General features: G+C 40.0%; 1 protein-coding gene across 2 annotated transcripts in view; it reads left to right on the top strand.

Moving 5' to 3' along the window:
* Nucleotides 1-26,080, top strand: part of IREG3 (iron-regulated protein 3) — a 56,800-nt gene that overhangs the window by 17,321 nt on the left and 13,399 nt on the right. For both annotated transcript variants that reach the window (XM_087666397.1, XM_087666396.1), the window contains exons 2-9: nucleotides 4,882-5,101; nucleotides 5,187-5,250; nucleotides 6,343-6,467; nucleotides 6,551-6,640; nucleotides 6,730-6,912; nucleotides 6,992-7,066; nucleotides 7,146-7,247; nucleotides 7,332-7,455. In XM_087666397.1, the coding sequence (XP_087522523.1) occupies nucleotides 4,882-5,101; nucleotides 5,187-5,250; nucleotides 6,343-6,467; nucleotides 6,551-6,640; nucleotides 6,730-6,912; nucleotides 6,992-7,066; nucleotides 7,146-7,247; nucleotides 7,332-7,455 (983 nt within the window). The remainder of the gene's footprint in view (nucleotides 1-4,881; nucleotides 5,102-5,186; nucleotides 5,251-6,342; nucleotides 6,468-6,550; nucleotides 6,641-6,729; nucleotides 6,913-6,991; nucleotides 7,067-7,145; nucleotides 7,248-7,331; nucleotides 7,456-26,080) is intronic.

Raw genomic sequence — 26,080 nt, 5'->3', positions numbered from 1 at the left:
ATGGGCATTTTTAACATGCAGCCTCCCAAATGGTTTTTCCAGCCTTATCCATAATTAAATATTAACTTTTAGTCTTTAAATATTGAAAATTAATCTAATAATTATTTGGGTGTCCTAAAAAATAATTTGACTAGCGAATAATTAAATTGACTAGATAACTTCCATTCACGAGTATTTCTGCGCCATCTTTGACAATTAGATTGGCGTTAGATACCATTAAACGCCACTTCTCTAGTGTCACCAAATGACACTTATGGCCAAATAAATGACCTAGGCGAACAACTGGCACCAGATACCACCAAGTACATGTGCGGCATAACTGAAAGCAACTTTTGCCTTCGACATTCCGTGATTTCCTCAGGTTCCGGGCTCGTAAATTTACTTTAATCCCAGATGCACTTCACATGTGCAACATTTACTTAATCATGTGATTAAACATTAATCCACATGTTAAGTGAGATTTCAAAAATACATGTCCTCTCATGACAGGACAATTTGCTTACCTTGTTTTGAGTCGTTGTTTCAAATGACTCATGTGGAATGCAAGGTGAACTCGGATGTTGGGAGGTAAATCCAACTCATAGAATATGCTACTTATCTTATTGGTAACTTGAAAATGCCCATAATATCTCAAAAATAATTTATAGCACTTGTCGATAGTCATTGTATTGGAGTACTTTGGGACTTTAAAGTAAACACACATGCCTTTTTGGAGCTCCCGAGGAGTATGATGTTGGTTAGCATAAGATGTGGCACGATCTTGGGCTGTTTTAATACTTTCCCTAGCAATCGTTAACATCTACTGCACTTCCCTGAGCTTTGTGGGAACCTGTGGTTTCGGCTCATAACCATATATAAGTATAAATGGATTATAACCAATAGCTGAATGCTTATCATTGTTATAAGCAAACTCAATCCGAGGAAGATAACACTCCTAAGTGAATTGCCTACGAGAGACATATGGACACAACATATCCTTTATGGTTTGATTCGCCCATTCGGTTTGTCCATTGGTTTTATGATATTCCAAGGATGACATGGACAATCTAGTCTTGAGTTTTTGAAAAACCATTTGCTAGAAAATGGTGAGTGAACTCAGGATCTTGGTCACTGACTATTTTGTTGGGCAAACCATAAAGTCTATAAAGATGTTCGACAAAGAGACCAACCAACTTGTGGCTTTTCATGGTAATCTTTGTAAAAAATCCACAGAAATACTACTCCACTTTCTATTGAAAATTTGTAAATGATGCAACATTCCCACCTGTTTGTGTTGCTCAACTTTATTAAGTTGACATTGTGAGCACTCACACACATAAGACTCAACTTGAGTCTTGATATGCGGCCAATAAAAATAGCGAGTAACCAAGGCCAAATTTCAGTGTATGCTAGTGTCCAGTGCTTAGCGCATCATGAGACTCGTATAAAATTTTCTTGCAGATATTCTAATCCATCAGGCACACACACTTTGCCTTATTTAAAAAGTAATCGATTACGAATGGAATACTTTTCTGCCATCTTTCTCTGAGTAGCCAGCTTTTGGGCATTTGAACTGCGAAAGCTTTTGGGGCTTCTAGATCCTTTGGAACTAGTTGCTAGTTGCTACCTAAGTGAAGATAATTTTGGCAATACCCTTTGGGAGAAATGTAAAAATCAATTGAGATTTCAGAGAAGTATAAGGCATTAACTTTAGGAATTCAACTAAGAGCATTGGCAACCATATTACTTGCGCCCTTTCCATAGTGAATTTTAAAATCAAACTCTTACATAAGTTGCACTCATCTTGCCTTGCAAGCATGGAGATCGGGATGATCATAAATGTATTTTAGTGAATGGTGGTTTATCCAAATAATAAACTGGGCACCGTACAAATAATGACACCATACTTTAAGTACATAGATAGCCACTTATAATTCATTCTCTTGGGTGGTATAACGTGTTTGGGAAACTTTGGGCATCGGTGATCTTATGGCTCCTAAATATGATAGATTGATCATCTTGATAGAATAATACCTAAATTATAGTTGCTTGAATGCATATCAACCTCAAAAGGTTTAATTGGATCGATAATCTATAACATCAGTGTAGTAGTAATGAGCCATTTTAATGTTTGAAAACATTGATTGAGCTCACTAGTCTAACAATCGATAGACTAACGTGCTTCTTCTTGCTGCGGATATTCTTGGCAGTTTTGGGGGTGTTGGCAGCAGTTACTGCCTACTTCTCACAACATAAATCAGAAATTTCTCTCTCCTAAGCTCTCTCTCTCTCTCTCTCTCTCTCTCTCTCTCTCCAAGCAATTCCTTAGCAGCTCTCGGCCATTCTCAGCAGATTTCAGCTATTGAAGGTGGACAGTAGGAAGATTTGCCTCTTTAAACCCTAACTTACAGAAAAAATCAGGGTTTACTAGCTATTTGGGTCCCATGCCAAAGCATTGAAAACCTAGCACTTCAAATTAGTGGCTGGAAACTGGGCATTTTCAGAGATTTTAAGAGGTCAGCTCATCCCAATTGAATTTGGAGTTTGATTTGACCAATCAAAGGTCAATTGAAGGCCAACCCTTTTCAAATCAAGAGACAAATTGGTTTGGAGGCTTGCTAGTCATTTATCATAGTAAGCGGTGTTGGATTTTGATGGAGATTGGAGCAATTTTAGTGTACTTCTTCAAAATTTCAATATAAGTAAAGAAATACAGCATGGGGCGATAGTTTTGGGGCCAATCAAGAGTCCATTGTCCAAGATTAATTGGTAACATTTGTATTTTCAGTTTATGTGAATTTATTGCTTGCTATAATTAGTGTATAAGTAGGTCATTGACCACCCTTTGAGGAGGAAGGCTGGTTTCAACACCCCAAAATGCCGTTGTGTGATTATTTTTTGCCCCTAATAGCTGTCGCCTATTGTCTGACAGCTGTAGTGGCGCTAGAACCCTTGGTGTAGAAGCCGTCCATCTTGGAAAAGCCTCCTCTAACTCTCCGCCAGTCTGGAATGGTCTCGTCCAGCCTTGCATGGCATGTTCTCTTACTACTTGCAGAGTGGCACACCTGCCAATGCATAACTCAATCTCTAGAAATTATATTGTTTAAATTCCAAAATTCACTTGGTCTTGCCCACAAATTGGCCATTTCCCATCCACAATTTGAAATGCTAAAGCCCTTTGAACTTGAAAGTCTCCTAACTTTTATTGACCTTGGTGCTAAGCATTAAATGTTTAATTTTCTCTAGCCCAATGACACCACAGTAATTTCCGTGGGCACATTTAATGCGTAGAGCCAAGACTGTCACCAAGCACCCTCTAGCATTTGTCCAATGTAAGTGATCACAGCTTTTGCTAATGTCCCCCATTGCCCAACTAGAGTTCTAGGCTGCCACTATGCCTAATTTAACTTGGTCTTCACATGCGCAGGTCACATGTGCACAACTAAATTATATCAAAGTAGTTATTAAAATTTCACGCCCCCGTACACACCACCATGATCAAAGACCTTGCGTATTACTCTATTGAAGAGAGAGAATGGGGTTTAGGGGAACCACAAAGAGCGAGAGTGCACAAGTGAAGAAGAACATGAACACCGAGAGAGAAGGGAAGATAAAGACTACAATGAAAGAAGAGAATGTAAAGGATACAAGAAACTCTAAATGAAAGCTGAATACAAGGTGGACCGATCAATCCCTACATGTAGCCCAAGGCATCAGTGAGGGAATTAGATTAGGCTAATGACAAATGCAGCATTAGAAGATTGAGGAGACTTCCGAATGTTGGAGTGTACCTGATCTGCAAAAAAGAAAATGACCCAGCAATTGGGTGATGGCTATAACTAGCCATATTGCTGAAAATTTGGCCAAAGTGCTGTGTAGGCATGCCAGAAATTTGGCTGACTGCATAAAATATTGAAGAAAATGTTGTTGCCTGCTGTATGGGCTGATTGCCACCAAAGACTGGCATAAATACACCCCTCCAAACACTGAAAAAAGAAATGCAAGGCTGGAAATAAACATCAGCCAGTGTGAACACACTAAAAGACTCACTGAAAGTGTAATGCACTGTAATTCACACACAAGAATGGGCAAAAACAGTCAGAGCTCCCATGTCTCTGTTAGACTTTGGCAGAGTTCACAAACAACCAAGAGATGACAGATTGAGATAGTATAGGCTAACCTAAAGAGCACAAGTATGAGCAGAAGGGGAAGAAAAACTAATCATTGTTAACTTTTTAGAGATAGAATGGGTTGCTTCTAATTACATTCTTGTTGTTGTTGAGAAATCATGTGTATGCAGTGCTCTGTATTTGTTTTGTTCTCCTCAATGAGTTAAATGATTTGTATCACATAACTTATCAATGGGAGCACAAGATTTGACAAATTGGTTCTAAGGGTGACCACCTTATAGTGGTTTTCACACTCTTAGATTGGTTCAAAAAGTTTCCTGGAGGCTTAAAATTCTTTGGTTCACTTGCACATGCTTACAACTTACAACTATGGTTTACGCTGATTAGTAGGCCAGTTTGGGGTAGGTCCCATTGCTTTGTATATAATGTTGTTAGTCTTCTATGCAGGCTTTTGATTGCTATGTTCCTATGTTGAGACCAGCTTGAAAGCTGCTATAAAATACTTCCCTTATGTTTAACCCTTATATTTAACCAATGAAGCTAGCCCACTTTGCATTGTTATCTGAAGATAAGTGTTAGCTGCAAAGGTGCATCAAACACAGGTTGGACAAGTCTGCTTTCTCATTTGCACTATCTGGTCTTGGATCACATGGTTTTAAGAATATAGGACGGAAGCTACTTATCCATATTAGTGTTTGGTTATGCCCATTACTTATCCATATTAATGTTTGGTTTATGCCCAAAATACAACCTTCTTGATCTGTCATTGCAGTAAGGAGCAAAGGCTGGTAACGAGAAGTTTCCTTCAAGAGCTTTTGGTGGAGCTGAACTACAGTGACATACCAAGTGAAGAACTTCTACAAGAGAAGCAGTTTCATGAGAAGAGTTGCTCTGTAGCTACTTTGGAACCGAATACAGAAAGTACCAGTGAAGCAGAGGATCCTGGTGCATTAGAGGAGTTTGGACATGCAGCAGTCTTGCCTTCCCTCCAGGTAGCTTTTGAGATTGAGATTCGTTGCCAGCAGTGATGTTTGTCCCTTCCAGGAATAAGACCTTACCTTGTGCCATTGTTTACAGGTGCAATCTCCTGAGGAGCAAGAGGCTCTAGCAGCAACACCTGCACATCCAGAAGGTCTTTATGGTAAGCTGATACCTTTGGGATTAAGGTTGCTGCTGGGCACGCTTTCTCCTGTGTAATTTCTTGATGGTTCTATCTATATCTGCTGTTGTGTGGAGTCAGCTGCATTCCTATAGCTAGGCTGGTAGCCTATTTGGCAATGTTCTTACTTTTGGGCATCCAAACCATAGGATGAAGAAAAAAGATTCTCCCTTTCAACCTTGTTATTTTGGAAATCTGTTTTCTCAGGTTATTGCAGTCTTTTCTAGTGAAGTGAAAAAGACAGCTTTTCTATAACTGGTTTGATTTAAAATGTAACAATGAGTGAGTACTGGTTGAAAGCTCAACTAATTTGGATTTGACTTCCTTGAATTGGATGCATGAGGCCTAGGGCAATGCATAGTATTTGGTGCTGCTGTGGTGTTGGTGGGTTCATCTAGTGTTCAAGGATATCTTCTAGCTTTGGAAAGCATAGAATTTTGATACAAAAATATAAGGAACTTGCACAAATCCCCCTTTCTTGCATGCAAGCACAGTAACTGGGTTTTCAAGAAACAAATGGTCTGATGAAGATAATCTAAAGTGTGTGATGCTGTCAGTGTAACCAGCATCAGGACAAGAGTTGGAGAGCAGGAAGAAGCACTCTGATAGCAATGTAACACCCAGCTGAGATTCATGCAGCACAAGCAACAAGCGCATAGAATTAGCATAAAGAAACAGACATTGTGCTCATTCCCAGCCATAGACCTAGTATGGGCTCACCCCCGAGTTTGGGAGCCAGCAGTAAATGTGCCAAGCCACTACCACAAGAGTTGGCATCCCATGCCACTGGCCCACACCTATTTAGGTGTGCAGATAGAGCCGCCTAGAGTCTCAAGTCCAAGTGTGGTGATCACATGATAAAGTGCACAAATGAGCTTCCTGGTTGATTTTTAGAATCACATGACCCCAGGGACACAATCACACTCAGTTCACCAAGTTTCCCATGACTTGGCCAATGCTACAGGTGCCCACCCTTGATATCTAAGGATCTAAAGTTTATACTTCTGTGTGGGACATTGATATTTTTATTCTGTACGCTTCTGTTATGTTCTGATATATTGTATTAAATTGCAGCTCTGTATGCAAGTTTTTTTGCTGGAAACTTTATAGAGCAAGTTTGGCACTTTGCCTGGCCATCAGCTGTCGCACTTCTTCATGACAGTTTATTACCCGTTGCTGTGGTCAGTTTTGTCAGCAAGGTGAGTCTATGTTAATCAAAATTTCTATTCCTTTGCGTGATTATCTAGAAACAGAAAATGACTGCATGTGTTACTACAACCAGCTGGTAGTATTTGTGGGTGGACCCTGGGTAGGAGCAAAGATGGACTCTCTTCCTCGGGTGTTTTCTTTTAATGCACTGAGTGCTCTGCAGGTATGTTCAATGCTGTTTTCCAGTGATCAAACTAGATTTATGTTTGTACCATGACAATGGGTTTACATCCTTAAAAATCTTTTTGTCAGACAGTTGCTCAAGTAGTTTCGGCAGGGGCAATCATATATGGTTTTAAAAAGGCCACCAGCTCAGCTTCCCACTCTGCTCTTTTGGTACAGCCTTGGTTTATAACCTTGGTGTTAATGGCAGCTATTGAAAGATTAACAGGATTGGCATCTGGTGTAGCCTTTGAGCGTGATTGGGTTGTACTGGTGTGTAACATGCATATTTTTGTTTATTTTAAAGCTCTATTTTTGTCTTCAATCTGTCTCATATCATTTCCATTGTCAGCTTGCTGGAGCCAATAGACCCATAGCTCTGGCAGAAGCAAATGCCATGCTTTGCAGGGTGGATCTGCTGTGCGAGGTTTGTGACATGGATTTTTTCCCCTTAAAATAGGTAAGAAGTTGAGTTGTCTTGTAAAACTGTTATTCTCTGCTTATAGATGGCAGGCACTTCATTCTATGGCATCCTGCTTTCACAATATCATCCAGCTACCTGTTTGATGTTAGCAGCTGTATTCATGGTCGGCTCTCTCCCAGTCTTGGTATGCCAATCTGGTCTGCTGGGCTGTTTTCTTGCATTCCTAATTTGATTATATGGTTTACCAGGTATTTGACATCTTTGGCAGGTTTTTTTGGTTTATTGCACAAACAAGCTATCAAAAGGGATTTTGGAACGGCCAAAGTATTTCAAGCTACGGGAGATAGGCATGAACCAAAAAGCTACTGCAGAAAACTGCCCAATTAATAAGGGTAAAGGCTGTTGAATTTATGAGAAGCCATTCTTAGGTTTCATGCTTTAATTCTAGGCAATGATGCATCATCATGATTAAGCATATATGTGCTGCTAAATATATTGGTTTCTAAACAAAAAACTTATCAGTTAGGATATAAGAAATTGTGTGGAAGCTACTCAGAGCTTGCCAACCCAGAAGATTTGTCAACTGAGTTGATCTGTTGAAAATCTTTGTTGAGGACCACTAGACTGACATCAAGAACAGTAGAGATTGACATGAAGAACAATGGAACAAGAATCAAAATGCATAATAAGTGAAATCAAGATACAATGATACATGTATTTATGTCATGTGAGTAATCTGTCAAAACTCCAAAGTCGAGTGAGCATTGAGCACTATGTACTAGTCTCTAGACTTTAGTTACTATTGAGTAATAAGTACCAACATCAATGAACAACTAGCAATTGTAGTCTGGACCTTGCAATGCTAAACTAACTCTTGTATATCACAAGTCATGACTCATTCGGACTCTGAGGATCTGTGCATGATCTCCTCATACGACTCCGAGGATCTTGATAAAAAAGTTGATGAAGCAGTCTCAGTCTTAGCCTCCAACTCTGGCTCCGACTCTGCCTATGATATACGACCATGTGTGGCTCTCACTCTAGTGGCTCTAACCCTCCTCTGTGCACGAGACTCATGCATCGGTACTGATAACTCCTCATAGAGCGCGGAGTAGATATCTTGCTCCTCCTCTGGTATCTGCGGGATATCATGCACTTTCTCTATATCAATCTTGTCAACATTCACCTGTAAATGTGAATGAGACCAAGATATATCATATGAGAGAAGATTCAACGTGTTTAATGTTCATACATATCACAATTTACAATCCAATTTCCAAGCAATGTCAAGGTTGAAGAGTTAATAATACATAATACTAATCATTACCAATTTACCTACGAAGGCTCAGGGGATAGAGTAGTCCTCTTAAGAAGTTGAAGATTGCAATGGCAAAACACTAAATGCTCCAACTTGACAGTTGTGAGCTTGCTTTTCTTTTTGGTGTGGAAGAGGGTCCATGTGCTCTAGTTCCTCTCTCTGCAAGCCTTGAACTACAATCTTGTGAGAGGACACGAATGACAATGTGTTTCTATTCAAATATAAGAGATTGAGGTTAAGTAATTTGCAATTGCTAATAGGCAAGTCGCAAAATCAACATTTAAGTGGGCAATAGATTATAGAACTTGTAACCTAGGTTGCATAATGCATTAGATTATCAAGATTTAAAATATAAAAGTCACGAGCCGCATATCAAAGTAGGAGTACGATTGCTGTATTTCTCCCACTAAGAGACAAACTGAAGCTGTGTTTCTTTAAGCCTAGCTATGGATCGGCCAAAATGAAGAGAATGATTGCAAAATGTTAGCAAATCACCCTCTACTCTTCTTATCATATCTATATCATGCCCTGTGAGGTGCCTCATGTACTCCATGAAGCGCTTCTCTAACTCCTCACTAGTGTACTGCTCCTCGTTGTGCCAAAGGGGATGTAAGATATATGTGACAATATGGATTGGTTTATGGAACCAATCCCATTGTACATTCCATACTGCACGAATCTTATCAACCCTTTAGAGTGAAAGATGATGGATCATAGATAAAATAACTTAAAAACTTAGAAGTTAGAATAATAAAGAGTTGTTAACACTAAATAATTAGATGTGTAAAAGTTAAATAAGAATTTACTTGTCTTGGGGCAAAAAAATGTTACGAAGCAAGGTCTCATAAATTTTATCCATATACTGACATATAACAAGCCCAAAGTACTCCACTCCATATTAGTGATTCGTAACATAATGTAAATAGGAGTGAGACTTTTCACCAACGCCTCTGTCTCAACCCACGAGCTCTCATTTGAAATATCGCGTCTAAAAGCAAGTCTTCTTTGGAGATTCTCTCTCACTCCATGTAAGCCATTCCTCCTGGCATGCAATGGTCTGTATTAAATTTGGATGGACCTGTATCAACCTCTCTAATATAATAAACATATAGGCAAATCTAGCCGTAGAGGGTCTCAATAGCTCAAGTGTGCTATCGGCTCGAAACATGCTTATGACGAATGGCCTCACCTCACAAATCTTACCATGCTTGTTGTCGTCTTAAAAAAGTCATCCACCCAAGATATTTTCCCAACATCTTCAATAAGCAAGTCAAGGCAATGGGATGCATATAGAGTCCATACTATGGTAGAAAACTCCTCAACTATATGTCCTTTAGACACACAATTGCTTCCATTATCTATCACCACTTGCACCACATTGCTTACTTGTGCTTCATTAGCCTGATGTAGTGTTGGATGAGAGGATTCTTCCTCTTCTAGCTCAATATCCATACGCTTTCAGTGCCAAAGATGGAGACTTACTATTACTTATGCCGGCACATTTGCGCAAGGCTCGATGTCTTTGTTGGGAACGCATGCCAAGTGGTCTTTCATATGCATTATACTCGCCGATTTCTCCAATCCATAATAGTTGCACCGCCACTTCTTTGATTTGTAGAAAAAGGAGAAGGAGAAGGAGAAGGAGAAGAAGAATAAGAAGAATAGGAGGAGGAGGAGGAGCAGCAGCAGCAGCAGAAGGAGAAGGAGAAAAAAAAGAAGAGGAATTCTCTTATCCTCCACAGCTTAAGTTTTGTTTAATTCATAAATACACCTAGGTATAAAAAGAAAAGCATATGCTATTATTGCATACTATAGATAATAAACTCGCCAATTGTAAATAGGTCATCTGATAGATTCGGCAATCAATACTATGCCTACACACAAGACTGGCTGCTGTCATTCCAAACAATGACTAGCTAGGATTGACATGGCTTTTCTAACCGGTTAACTCAGTATCCGGAATGTAAGATGATTCACCTTTGCTTAAATCCTAGCAAAATAGAGCATATAAATGTAGCAACGCTTTCCAATTAATTTCAAAGAAGAAGAAGAGGAGGGGAAGGTAGCTCGAGAGCTGGAGTGTAGCGTACAAGATTGAGAAGAGTCAAGACAATCATGATCTAGATCCGCATTTTCTCCTTGGATAACCTGCTATCCGTTGCCCATTTTCGACCACAGGACTTCAAAAAACACCGCTCTGCCGTTTTCATTTCGGTCTGAAACGGCCGGTCCGTTTCGGCAGCCTTGAAATGCGGTTTGTTTGCCACCTATAGTGTATAGGTGTACGGGTATGTGGGATCTATCAGTGTAACTAATACATGGGCGGCTAGGCACATGTGCCTTTATCCCCAACAATCTCCCACTTAAAGGCAAATGTGTCTATAGTGAGAAGAGAACAAGAAAAAATTAAAGATAAATGTGTCCCTAGTGAGGAGAGAACAAGAACAAAGTGACAAAGTAGAAATGTGTATAAGTACAACAGGATGAGGAAAGACATCATTTCATCCAACGCCCATTGACTTCGTAAGAAAAAAAAAACACTCTGTTGAGAAGCTTTTAGTAAGTAGATATGTAGGTTTTAGTCAGTTGACATCTTGACAAGCTTAATGGACTTGCCCTCAACGACCTCTCAATTAAAGTGGTAATACACCTCAATGTGCTTCATCTTCGCATGGAAGACCGGATTCTCAGCCAATTGAATGGCACTCATAGACCATATTAGTAATGCCAAGGTGTGCCATCAGACGGCCTAGCCAGAGAGCCTTCTTATAAGTCTTAGTGGCTGCAATATACTTTGTCTCTATAGTAGATAGGGCCATGCATTTCTACACCCTGGATATCCAAGAAACAACATCTCCAGCAAAGGTGAAGACATAACCAGAGGTGGACTTCTTACTGTTTGTATGTCTTGCATAATTAGAGTCAGTGTATCCCATGACTCGTGTATCTTGGCCACCATAATAGATGCACATAACTGCTATGTCATTCGGTATCTCATGATACTCTTGATGGCATCCCAATGCCGTCTGCCAAGTGTAGCTATATAGCGTGCCACAACTCCCACTACAAATGCTATGTTAAGACGAGTGGCCATCGTGGCATACATCAAATTGCCCATTGTGGATGCATAAGGGATCTTGGCTATATCGGCCTTTTGCTTATTAGACTACTGTGGACAATTGGCCTAACCAACCTTTACGTGAGTAGGTAAAGGACAACCAATAGACTTAACATATTGTAGATGAAACTGCTCAACATTAGGAGAAATATTGACTCTCTTTTTTGCCCCTTACGGGGTTTCTCTCACCTCTCTCTCTCTCTCTAAAAAGAGATTCCAAAATAATATTAGAATAAGAGATATTTTACAATCAAGCAAATCTCGTATTTCTATTTTTAATAGATTTCACCTATTATTTTATTCTCAAAGTGTAGGATAAGATCAATTTTTCTCAAAATTCTCATAACTAAAAAAATACAATTCTATTTTCTGTGAAAATGGAGTCAATTATTAATATACGACTCTTTAATGTTCTCATGACTTTTCAACATGAAAATATATTAGAATCATTCTCATTCTTGCTTCTTAAAAGGGTGGAAGTTAAAAAACGATATAAAATGATGTACACATCATATTTTAAGATTATTTTTTACTTATAGACACCTTTTTGACTCCAGAGTTTCCTTGTAAATTTTTATCGTTTTTGGACAAGTATATATCTATTTTTGGGCAATTTTTCATTTTCTCTCAAAGCTCTAGTTTTGTTCGAAATTTTGTGTACTCTTCTATTTCCCTCCAAAATATGGTTTATTGCATATGAATTCTTTTGAAGCAATACTCAGTACTATAATACTCTCTACCCTGTTACAAGCAATACTCAGTACTACAATACTCTCTACAATACTCTCTACCCTGTTACAAGCAATCTCAAGAGTGGTTTTGATCATAGTTGTCAGGTACGAAAGGTACGATATGGTACGGTACGATAAAATACAATACTAAATGGTACCTTAAGATTTTATAAGGTACGGTACGATATTAGTACGAAAAAAAAAACTTGATTATTTTGGACAAAAGATAATAGAATAGAGATTTCAAGTCTAAATAGCAATGCTATTAGAGTATATAAGATGAGTACTTGAGGGTAACATGCCAAAACCTAATGCGGAATGCGTAACATGCGCTATTGTTACCTACAACTTATAACTACATAGATGGGAGTGGATACATCATACATGCATGATCATACAAATAAGAGAAGTGTGGGCTTGAGAGAGAGAAGGTTGAGAGAAATTGTTTGAATCTCAAATAACCTAATCTCATGGGAGAATCATATTAATATAAGGAGCATTTAGCTCATTTCAAAGTGCAGTTCGAATGGGAAAGATGCATCCATTAAGTTGGTACCTTATGGTACTAATACGTAAGGTACGGTACTTGAAGTATGGTATAGTATCAAACCTTTCGTATGTGGTACTAGTGCAACTAGAGAGAGGAAGAGGCTAGAGAGAGAGAGAGAGAGAGAGAGAGAGAGAGAGAGAGAGAGAGAGAGAGGGAGTAAAAGAGAGAGGACTGTGTGAGATGAACTAAGAAAATAAGTGAGAGTGACAGAGAGTAAATTAGTGTAGAAGATAAGATGATGTTATTGTTCTCTACTAGCCAAGTTTCTGTATAAATGTGTTTAAATATCTTTGATAAATTGTGAGAGAGAGAGAGAGAGAGAGAGAGAGAGAGAGAGAGAGAGAGAGAATATTTTGGATAGAATAGAAGATAAGATTGGATGCTGATTTGAGGTAGATTAAAAGCTAAGATTACAGGCAGATTAGGGGTTGATTAGGGTCAATCATGACTGAAATCAAGAGAAAGAGACAAGATCCAACTGGTAAAAAAGAACATAGATATAGTGAATCAAAGGGGTGTAATTGTGTGATTTGAATGTTAAATCAAGTTAAAATTGGTATATATTTTTCTTTACAGGATGTCGGTGCACGACATACCAAGAGAAAGAGAGATATTCACTTTCAATTGGAGGATGGATATGCACCAATGTTCAAAAGAAGTGTAGAAAGGGATGATGTAATAAGATATAGGATGCAACAAGAAAGAAATACATGGAAAAAAAACGTGGATCTTTGGGTTGATGGGTGCATTTATCCACCCGATCTAATCACTCAAAGGCCACCACAATTTGAAGGGCTTACATAATTTGTAAAGTTTGTTTGTGAAGGCAATGAAGGATTGTATGGATACACATGCAGACTTGTCATTTTTCATCAAGCCTTGACAAATATGTAGACAAGATTACAAGGGAATATACAGTCTTTGATGGAAAATGATAGATTATTGGCTGAGAAGGATAGGGAGAACCAGAGCCTACAACAAGCAATGGCTGTCATTGAAGATACTATGCAGGCTACACATGTGCAAAATATGGAGTTATATTCTAAAGTTATGGACTTGGAGAAGGAGAATTGAAACATAAAAAGGAAGCTCACAAAAACTTTGGAGATTGGGCTCACTTTAAAAACCAAAGAAGCACATTGGCGCATCCGATTAGTTAAACCAATTCACGAATTAACCAAAGGAAGTGGACAATATCATAGACGGATATATGCTCCGGATATATGCTCAATCTGCAACAATGAGAAATATGTTCCCTCATGCAGAGAACGATACTATTGCCAAAGTCCTAAGCAAGGATATGGTCAAAAATGCATTGGAAAAAAGTAAATTCAGGGACATTGTAGATGGTGTTGCAAGTGAGCATCTTAGGGATGTGAGCAACTTGTTTATTGCTACAGATGCTCAGGGATTATGTGACAAGGTGGGAATGAGTTTTAAGTCATATAGTATGCTCTATCAACAATTGGATACATGATTTAAGCAAGTCTTCAAAACTAAGCGAGTAATGCCTCTGCCAAAATCATTTCACATGAAGAAGGCTCGAAAACAACTAAATAAGAAAGTTTTAGAACTAATTGGTGAGCTAACGCATTTAGAAAATACACACATATTGAAGTACGGTTCCAAAGAAGTTACATTTGTATTGAATGTATCCAACAACTTTGAATTGGATATATGTAGGATTCAAATTGCTATGGTTAAGTTCTACAATATGTGTATGGAAGAATGTAGAGGCAAGCTTAAGTTTGTCCTCAAACTTGATGAGAGTGAGATTATTAAGGGGCAAAAACTTGAACGTGTGAGTATAACACTTATGAATTGAGCATTGGATCCCAACATCGATGAAAACCATTCTTTATACTTTAGTGTACAGCCAGAGAATGAAATATGATGGCTTGCAGCATTTGAAGTACCAAAGGAGAACCATGAAGTACTTAAAGTTTTTTTTAAACCTCAGTAATATACCCATTGTTATTGAATACCAAAATAATGGAGCAATTTTACACATCGAGGGGTTTGGGGACTATCAAGTTGAATGATATCTTGCAGGTGATTTAAAAACATTGAAGTGTATGTTTGGTTTATCAAATGTAGCGAATGTAAAAATTCTGTGCATATACTGCATGCAAACTAAGAAGAAAGGGAAAGATGGAAAGAAAGAATGGCTTTCCAAGGCAAGACAACAAGGTGCTCCAACGTGTGATAAAAAAGTCATGAGAAATGGAATGCTAGTTTCAGTGGATCCAAACTGGCGCCCTATTTTGGAAATACCACTAACAAGGGTTCACTTTTGCACATTGCAGTGTTTGGTTAGAATAATTGAGAAGCTAGTATATGAATATATATGCTTTGCATACAAGATGCAGCTTATGTCAGAAGCTGATGCTACATGCAAGAAGGTAGAACAAGTCCTCTTTGAAGTTGGATTGCATGGGAGCCAAGTAGAAATAAAAAAGGACGAGAAAAAATCAGGAAAGAGTGGAAATATCCCTTGTAAACCATGCTTTAGCGGACCCAAGACTAGGAAGTTTATATCTCCACCTCGAGATGATGAAGGCACTATACTTGTAAAACAACCAGAGAAGTATGAAGCATGGAAAAAGTTGCACCTTACTGTTCCAGATTGGAGCAATGGGGGACGAACGAGGATTGCAAAGGCACAAGTGTGGATATACCTAGATAGATTAGCAGCTCTCTTACAAAAGTTGAGGTTTAGGGATGGTGATGTCAATACATTTAAAGAGACAATTGCTAAATTTCATAAGTCCATGGTGGAGGCATAGACTACAAACAGTATAACACACTTCTAATCTCTCTTCTTGTGTAGCATATACTGGAAGCACATGGTCAATACTTTGCAGATCAAGGAAGTTTGGCAGTATGGTTAACTCAAGGCATGGAACGATCTCATTGGCAAGCTCGCGGTGCTTTTCAAAAGGCAACTGATCATGGAGGTGGCATCAATTATTCCAATTCTATGAGGCAATTATTACAATGGTGGTATAGGAGATTAGAGATACGATACAAGGAAAAAGAAAAGAACTCAAAAACCTCTCAATTAGAATTTATAAGTAGGGCAGTATATGAAGTGAGAAAAGCAAGATGTGAAAACAACACAGCTATACAACGCCACGCAGAATGGTTGGCAATCCAAGAGAGAGATGGCAAGAAATGGAGACTCAGATAAAGATAATACTTTTGATGCATTTAGAGTCTACGAGAGAGCATAAGTACCCAGGATATGACACATCAATACTCCTATCTTTAACATGAGATGTCTTGCAAATTTTGTTTAAAATTTTGAAGATTTGCCATTATGTTTTTCAAAGTCGATTTCAAACTATGTTTTTTAATTTTAAAGTTCATTTACACCATAGTAAGTTTAAAAGTTTCATACTTAAGTCAAGTCTCTCCTTTCATTTTTTCCCATTACTCTTTACTCTACCCTCCACCTTTCTATCCTTCATCATCACAACCATGGCACGTTCCAAGCTTCCTATTAAGAAGGGGCCTGCAAGAGCAAGAGCTCAACACTCTTCCGAATCTAGTGAGCGTACTGTGAGGACAAAGACCCCTTGGTGGCTGATAACGGTGCCCCTTCTGAAGCTAATAATGGTGTTGTTACTGTGTCCAACAATGGTGGCCCTAGTGTGGTCAATAATGATGGTTCGCCATTGTCCAGAAATGGTGGTCCACATGCTCCAGTTGCTCCACCTCCCACTACTGCTCTAGCTAGTAATACACATCCTCCAACACATAAGAAGCGAAGATGGAGACTAGGCACAGTTGCGCTATGCGAGATAATGAAATTCCCGAAGAGTGTCAACTTGATTATTCCTAAGGCACCATTCTCTAGGTTGGTGCGAGAAATATTGCAAGATCTACAGTTAGGGCATCATCACAAGTTCTTTTCAAGGAACCAGGCAAGGAATGTGGGGTGATGGTCAAGCCAAGCCTTGCTTGCTCTCCAAGAAGCAGCTGAAAGTTACTTGATTGATCTAATGGGTGATTCTCAACTTTTAGCCATTCATGCCCGACGTATCACTATTAAGCCCATAGATATGGTTCTTGTTCGTAGGATCCGCAACAACAAGGATGCATTTAATCTTAATGTCAACAATATGCTTTGAGAAGCTACCTTGTAATTGAATCTATGTTTTTAGCTCAAGTTTGGTAGTAGATTGTAAGGAGCTTAGTTTTGGTTTATCTTTCCAATAGACCTTCAAGTATTTGATAGCAATGCTTTACAAAATGGAGCTAAATTTTGCCTAGCTCTAGTTGTACTTGGTGCAATGCACTATCTACCGTGTATTTCATGGTTTCGTAATACCAAATTTGATATTTGATATTCTATTTTGCCATGATTTGCATTGTGCGTATTTCCAAGTTTCTAATTTTGAAAGTAGTTTTGTTGAGGATAAATTTAATGCGTAATCACGCACACATCAGTGATCAGTTGTACATGGGCCGATGGACTATATCTTTACTGTATTTAGCGGTTTGGCAACACTATATCCGATATGCGGTATTCCATTTGACCCATGACTTATTTTTTGTGAAATTTTAAGTTTCCAATATTTCATGTAGTTTGGTTGACAACACATTTAATATGCTGTTGCTCATACTCGGTGTGGTGGTGAGCTTTTTTGTTATCAGTGAAGTATAATCCAGTTACTGTATTTTCAAAAAATGATTGAACCATCAATTTCATAAATCGAAATTTGGTGAAACTTCACCCACATGCCGGGCATTATAAAAACTCATGGATATTAAAAAATTGGCCCCATTAGAAGTCTTTGGGACACTTGTCCGGACAGACGTCAGCCTCCGGACAAGTGTCCTAGTAGAGACCTCTGATGAGGCCAATTTTTTTTTGGGTAGTTGATGTACCCAAGAGGAGTCCATAAGTAAAATTTCACGTCAATCGGATCACTAGTCATATTTTTCCAAAGCCTGGATACATTAATTCAGGTTTAAGGGTTTTTTTGAAAGTTTTGCTATAAGTTTAAAGTTTCATATCATTTTACACATTTCACTTTTGAGTTTTGAGTTTTCTCTTCTAGAAGACATGGCACGCACCAAGCGAGCAGCCCGGAGACACCCCCCCTAGAAATCCTATGCAGAGGCCACCTCCCCTAGCTTTTCCACCACGACCACCATGACCACCACGACCACCACGACCACCACGACTACCACCACCATCGCAGCATCGCAAGCGTCGATGGAAGCCAAGCACAGTGGCTCTTCGTGAGATCCACCATTACTAGAAGACTACATACCTCATGATACCAAAGGCTCCATTCTAGAAGCTAGTGCGTGAGATTATGGATGGCATACTCATTAAGAACAACAGGAGGCACTTCCCGGATGGAATACGCTTGCAACAACCCGATCGTTGGACTACCCAAGCCCTCCTTACACTACAGGAAGCTACTGAATCTTACATCATCGACTTGTTCGGAGACTTGGTCTATGCAGCAGTACATGCAAGGAGAGTCACCGTCACCGAGAGGGATTTGCAGATAGTGAGGTTCTTCTGGCGATGGAAGGATAGTCTGTTGGAGCGCGCGGGTAGCGGAAGCGTGAAGATTTGCAGCAGAGGAAGTGAACAGGTGAGTGAGAGTGAGAGTAAGAGTGACGAACAAATTTGGGTGTACCAACAATGTGTTGGTACACAAAAAATAAAATGTATTTATACTTAGGGTCCGTAAGGGTGCATTCACATGTACAACATAACAATACACGTGTAAAATACACGGAGGTGAATAAAGGACCTTTACATCCCGACAACCTCCCACTTAAAGGTCCGGAGTGAACCTTTAACCAACTCCCACTAGTCGTATGCAATGCTCATGCTGAGCCTTGCCTAGACTTTTAGTGAGAACATCTGTAGGGTTGTCCTGTGTTTTGATCTTGGTCAATGTGATTAGACCATCCTCCAGAATCTGTCTGATAAAGTGATATCGCACATCAATATGCTTTGTGCGTGAATGATACATGGCATTTTTAGCCAGATACACAGCACTCTGGCTATCACATCCCAACACTGGAGTACTCATAGACATGCCGAGATCCTTTGCGAGTCTGCTCAACCATATAGCTTCCTTAGAAGCTTCAGTAGCTGATATGTATTCAGCTTCAGTAGTACTCAGTGCGACGATGTTCTGCAACTTGGAGTACCAAGAGACGGCTCCTCCAGCAATTGTAAAGACATACCCGCTAGTGGACCTGCGAGTGTCTAAGACACCTGCCATGTCTGCATCACAATAACCCTGCAGATTAAGTGCACCCTGCCCATAGCAAATACACTTTCTTTGTGTACCCTTCAGATATCTAAGAATACTCTTGACAGCCTCCCAATGTGGTTTGCCAGGATTTGACATAAACCTGCTGACAACTCCCACTGCATGAGCAATGTCTGGACGCGTAGCCACCATAGCATACATAAGAGAGCCACAAGCTGATGCATAAGGGACTCCCTTCATAGCATTGGCTTCCATGTCATCTTTTGGGCTGTTGGCTGTACTAAGCTTAAGGTATGGAGGTAAGGGTACTCCGAGAGGCTTAGCTTCAGCCATGTTAAATCTGTCCAGTACCTTTTCAATGTACTTTTCTTGAGATAAGAACAGCAATTTCTGCGTTCTATCCCTACGAATCCTCATGCCCAATATATGCTCTGCATTCCCCAAATCTTTCATGGAAAAAGCTGATTTCAGCTGATCTTTGAGAGCATCCAAGCTAGTCTTTCTCTTCCCAGCTAACAACATATCATCCACATACAAAACAAGTATGATAGGGCTGCCATCTGTATCCTTTTTCATATACAAACAATGATCTGCATGGCTGCGCGTAAACCCATGAGAGAGCATAAAAGTGTCAAACTTTTTGTACCATTGCCGTGGTGCTTGTTTCAGCCCATATAAGCTGCGTTTTAGTTTACACACCAACTGCTCTTTTCCAGGAACTACAAAACCCTCGGGCTGTTTCATGTAAATCTCCTCATCAATGTCACCATGCAGAAAAGTTGTTTTCACATCCATTTGGTACAGCTCTAAATCCAATATAGCAGTGAGAGCAAAAAGCACACGTAGTGTGGTCATCTTCACAACAGGTGAGAAGACCTCCTGGAAGTCAATCCCTTCCTTTTGTGCATAACCTTTGGCAACCAATCTTGCCTTGTACTTGGGTTTCCCATCAACTGTCTTTACTTTGTAAACCCATTTGTTTGGAAGAGGCTTTCTTCCTTTGGGCAACGACACAAGATCCCAAGTATCATTAGCATATAGAGATTTAATCTCTTCCTGCATAGCTAGCTCCCACTTATTGCTGAATTTGCATGACTTAGCCTCTTTATATGTCAGAGGCTCACCCTCATGAGTAAGCATCACATAATGCAAAGAGGGGTCATGCCTATGTGGCTGCCTTCTTAGGCGTGTAGACTTGCGTACCCAATGATCTACATTCTCAGGAATCGGATCTACATCTGGAGGCATGTTATTTTCAGCATTTATTGGCTGCTGTAAGCCATTTTCAGCATGTTCATGCTGTACAACACCTTCATTTTCATTTCCAACACTTGCATTTTCATAATCAGCAAGTCTATCTTGCTGTCCATGACCTCCCTGTGCTTCTATTTGCTGTCCATCATCATCTGGCTCAAAGATAACCGGCTGATCATCAGTTTCAGCCTGTGGTACAGCACCATGAGGCTCATCATTTGAAGTAATAGGTGGCTGCGAATTCTGAAATTTGACCTTTTTCATGTCTTCATCAGAGGCTAAAGTACTTTTCAGCAACTTTGCCTCATTAAACACAACATTACGGCTGCGAACAATTTTCTTGGGCTGAGGTAGCCACACTCTATAGCCAAATTCACCCTCATCACCATAGCCCATGAAAATGCCTTTGGTGGATTTCGGGTCAAGTTTATTCCTCAGCTCATTTCTAACATGCACAAAAGCATCACAGCCAAATATTCGTAAATGGTCATATGAGGCAGGTTTGCCAGACCAAACCTCCTCAGGAATGCCATTATTTAGGGACCTGTTTGGAGAGCGGTTGCAAATGTGAACCGCGGTTTTAAGTGCCTCTTTCCAAAATTCATGAGGGAGATTAGCAGTGGACAGCATGCACCGCACTCTCTCACATAGAGTCCTATTGTATCTTTCAGCCACACCATTTGAAGAAGGGCTGTAAGGGGCTGTAAGCTCCCTCTTGATCCCATGCAAGTCACAAAAGGACTTAAATTCATTAGACGTGAACTCACCCCTATTATCAGCTCTCAAGCATTTCAACTTTCTACCTGTCTGAGTGGTCACGAATGCATGAAAAGTTTTAAAAACAGTAAACACTTCACTTTTCTTTTTCAACAAATAAACCCAAATCTTCTTAGAATAGTCATCAATAAAAGAGGCAAAGTATGCAGCACCACCCAACGATTTCAAAGGCATGCTACATACATCAGAATGCACTAAGTCCAATACATTTGACTTACGGGAGACACCAGAGTAAAAGGAAATTTTCATTTGCTTTCCAAACTGACAGTCATTACAAAAATCAAGTTTAGAGCCTTTTCCATCAACCCTCTTCAAAGAGGTAAGAACATCAAGTCCTTTCTGGCTCATATGGCCTAATCTCTTATGCCATAACTCCAAATGACAGCCAATTTCAGCAACTGCAAGAAACTTGCCATTCAAGGCTTTACAGTGCAGACAATACAAAGTGCCCTTCTTGGTTCCTTTAGCAATCAGCATGGAACCCCTTTTTAATTTCCATAAACCACCACCAAACAGGGTGGTGTAACCATGCAAGTCAAGCTGTCCAACAGATAGTAAACTCTTCTTGATGCCAGGCACATATCTGACATCTTTCAACACAAGTTCTTGCCCATTATCCGAAGACAAGTGTATGGTGCCAATCCCATCAATGATGCAAGCATTTACTAAGGTAAACCTTGCCATAACAGCCTGCATCAGATGTAGCAAAACACTCCAAGCATGGAGTCACATGGAAAGAGGCACCAGAGTCTACAATCCAAGTCTGAGTGACACAATCATCAACTGATAAAAGTACATCAATCACATCAGCCTTGGTGATCTGCATATCCTGCATGTGATATACAAGGGCATCATAATGCACTGCACATAATACATCAGCCTTTGCATCTGAGAGCTCCTCTATGACAACACTAGAGGCCACATTGGCCTTTTCCTTGCCTTTACCTGCCTCAGATGCATCTGTCTTTTCCTCTTTCTTCTTTTTGTCTCCTGCATTCTTCTTTCTCTCTTGTTCCTTCTTGTAATACTTGCAATCAGGCTTCTTATGGCCCTTTCGACCACACTGATAGCATGTAATATCACTCTTTTCTTTTCCTTTGCTCTTGCTCCTGCTTCTCTATCCAACATTTGCATTTTTCTTTTCAGCCCTGCCTCTAACATTATAAGCTGAGTTGCTGCCTTCTCCACTAGACTTACGTCTAATTTCTTCATTCAAGATGGAACCCCTCACACCATCATATGTGAGATTGGGGTTATTGCTGAGAGAAACAACCAAAGTCTCCCAAGAGTCAGGCAATGTCATGATTAACAGGTGTGGTGATCTCATAGGTAGTCTTCAACTTCTCCCATATTGCATGACCAGTGTCTAAACCCTTAATGTCTGTCAAAATGTCATCAGTGACACCCATCTTTATATAAGCCACAGCCCTTTTCTTGACTTTGGCCCAATCCGCCTCAGACATTTGTGCGGGTTTATCCATTTGCAAAGCATCCTCACAATCCTTTAAGAACAGTATGCTCTGCATACGATCTTTCCAAAGATCAAAGCCTTGACCATCAAATCGCTTGATTTCCATCAAACTTTTAATGTCAAAACTGGAAGAAGTTGCAGCCATTTTTTCACAAGTACAAGTGTAAAAGCACTGAACTGCAAGAGCACAAGCTAAAACAGCAAATACACTGCTGTTCTTGCATAACCAGCAATAATCCTTTGCTGTTTTGACATAAACCAGCCACTGCACAGGCAAATAATGCAGAAATTTATCAAATTCTGCACAAAATCCCAAATTTCCAGGTCCAAATGTACGCAAATGTCAGCCAAACTGACTCAGCTGAGCAAAATTGCATCAATACATGAAAAGCCCCAATTTTCCTTGGTCCAATGCCAAGAAATTTTACTCGGATGAGCAAAATTCCAACAAATTTTGAAAAATCCCCAAATTAATTGAGGTCAATGCGCACAATGTCTGCAATTTCTGACACAGATGTCACTATCAAGCATAAACAGCATCAAATCTGGGAAAAGCCCCAAATTTCCAGGTTCAAATTTGACCAAATCTGAGAACTGTGCTTGCGCGCGCGAACCCCCGTCAGTGGCGAAGAGGTTGTTTGCAGTAAACCTTAGAAAAATTTTTAAAAAATTTTTGGAAGAAAAAAAAACTTGTCGAACTGCAGCCGTTGACCTGCGCTCCCTGCGGCAGCCTTGCGTGAGCTGTCGCCTGCTCAAAAACGTGATGAAAACAGCATCGCGTGACCTGTCCAGCTTGCGCATGATGCTCGTGACCTATCCAGCCTGCGCCTGATGCTCATGACCTGTCCAGCCTGCGCCTGATGCTCGTGACCTGTTCGTGACCTGTTCGACTGCTGCCTGATTAAAAACGACCTGTCCTGGCTGCTCGTGACCTGTTTGACTGCCGCCTGATAAAAAAACGACCTATCCTGGCCTGCCAGGTCAAAAACGACCTGTCGCTTGTCTATCAAGCTGTCGCTTGCACAAAATGTGACCTGCAACATTGTCGCCTGATTGTCCAGCACATACACGTGTCTGGAAACAGTGACGACCTGACCTGTATGAGTGACAACTTACTGATTTCTCGCGAGCGAAGAGCTGGTGATGTCTCACGCGGACTTCGAGGAGCGCGAGCACCTTAACCTCAACTCTGATACCAGTTGTTGGAGCGCGCGGGTAGCGGAAGCGTGAAGATTTGCAGTAGAGGAAGTGAACAGGTGAGTGAGAGTGAGAGTAAGAGTGACGAACAGATTTGGGTGTACCAACAATGTGTTGGTACACAAAGAATAAAATGTATTTATACTTAGGGCCCGTAAGGGTGCATTCACATGTACAACATAACAATACACGTGTAAAATACACGGAGGTGAATAAAGGACCTTTACATCCCAACATAGTCCTCGCGGAGATCAACAACGATAGGGGTGTATTACCAAAACATATACAGAATGTAGCTTCCAAAGAGATTTTGTGAAACCCTGGTTGTAATAGATCCCATGTAAAATGTTATGAATATAAATACGGGATTTGAAAAAACTTTGGGCGAGCTACCTTGGCCGAAGGCTCGCGTTTGGGGGTCTGAACGAGATGCGAGCCTCCGGCCAGCAAGGCAGCTCTAGGGGCCCAATCTCGGCAAAAATTTATGTGTACACTCCCGATGCCCTAGAGGCCCTACTGGTAAATTTTTACCTAAATCCGATAACATTATCTTTTCTGCATCATCTATTTGCTGCTGTAATGGAGCATCCAGGTCTGCTCCTACAACTGAGCCACCGTCGTCTCTATCTTGGGAAGGTACTGCGTAGTCAGGTCGAGGTCCAAAAATGCTTTCTTACAACTGCTCAAACTCCTCATCTGAGATCTCATACTGTGGTGCCGCATTCTCAATCTACTCTTGGATGCTCACAATGGCAGAGATATCGTTGACACTCGTGCCATCATATCGAGCCACCTCATCAACATGTACTGGTGCATCTTGTATATCAAAATCTATAAAATCATCAGGTGAATCACACACCATGATACAATATAGCTCTTCTTCCCTTAGCTCTAAAATTTCTAGTACATCCTGCATAAGTAAATATTCCACCCCCTCGATGATGATAGCATGGAGAGAAGCGAGGGGTGGCTCATCGCTTGTCGGCATCTCAACAAGGCAAGGAGATGGGTGCACAATGGCTAAGCTTTGTGTTGCCTGTACTCTCAGATCAAGTGTGATCTCCTGAGGTTCCCTCTCGAAACACTCTAGCTGTGGCCGCGAGGATGTGTTGATGTCTTCCTCACTGTTCTCTTGCACCTCAGTGCACAAAACATATATAGCAAATGCTACATTGCGCTCGATGAGATCCATCATGGCGTGGTCTTGGGATGAGGTTGACATTGCTTTGGCGTGGAGATGCTGCCCCACATGCATGAGGGCTTTATTTATTACCTTTGTATGGCTTGATCTAGCACGTAAACTATATAAGAAATCTACGGGGACCCATTTGAGAGCAGAGTCCGGAATAGAGCAGGGAAGAGGGTTTGCCGCATCATAAAATGATGCTAATATACTAGAGCTAGGGTCTACGGCAAAAAGCAAGCTCTCTCTAGACTCAAAGTGGCACAAAACCTAGGGTCTATCTGGTCTCCTATGTGTGCGTAGGGCGTGGAGCTAATCCATGTGGTGAAGGCGAGAGTGGTAGCCATGGCACACAAATAAAGGTTCTTTTTTAACCCTAAAGTTTCGAATTCAAACTCTTATCTTAGTTTCTTTATTTCAATACTTTAAAGTAACCGTTAAAATTACTCATACAGATAAATGCTTCGTTCTACATTATTATATTCTCGAATGTACTTGGATCGCTGAGTATATTCAAGTCCAACTACAGAAAATATAGAAAATTTTTAAGAAAAGAAATTTAAAAGATCTTTAAAATCCCTTGGATCCAATTTAATATTTAATTTTAAGAAATAAGTAAAAGAGATGAGCTAGAATATATCATTATGCAAAGACAATATTGCATAGATTATAGAACTCTAGCCTGCAATTTAATTATGATTTTAACTAGTACGATTGACTAATAACAGTATGTATTATCGCACGCTTGGATCATAGTAAACTAAGATTATCTAAATTGAAAGTGCTTAGAAGTTTAAAAAAAGTTTATATTCGTTCTTTATAAATTTTTTTTTACAAGGATTCCACTATCTCAAGGATATGTGGAGAAGCACATTGTTTACATGTCATGGATTACTCACTATGAATCCTAACTTTTCTATTATCTAACTTGAAATAGAAGTTGCAGAGGGGCTCATTGGACATTAATTGGATTTCTTGTCTTAGAAAAGAAATGGGCCAATGGCTCTCTGCACTAATCATAAAAGGATTATGACCATTCCACAAGATAACCACATCTATGAGAGCTGTATGTGTCTCATCTCGGATATCTTGATCCAAGTTGATCCACGCCCCTCACAAAAGTCGCCACCTTCTATATCGAAAGCGAATGCACAGATTTTGTTTAGCGAT

This window comes from Lygodium microphyllum, chromosome 25 (genome assembly GCF_053477565.2).
Source record: "Lygodium microphyllum isolate KBCC chromosome 25, Lygodium_microphyllum_v1.1.10, whole genome shotgun sequence".
NCBI lineage: Eukaryota > Viridiplantae > Streptophyta > Polypodiopsida > Schizaeales > Lygodiaceae > Lygodium > Lygodium microphyllum.
The sequence above is the reverse complement of the archived record's forward strand: the minus strand, read 5'-3'. Positions and strand labels throughout refer to the sequence as shown.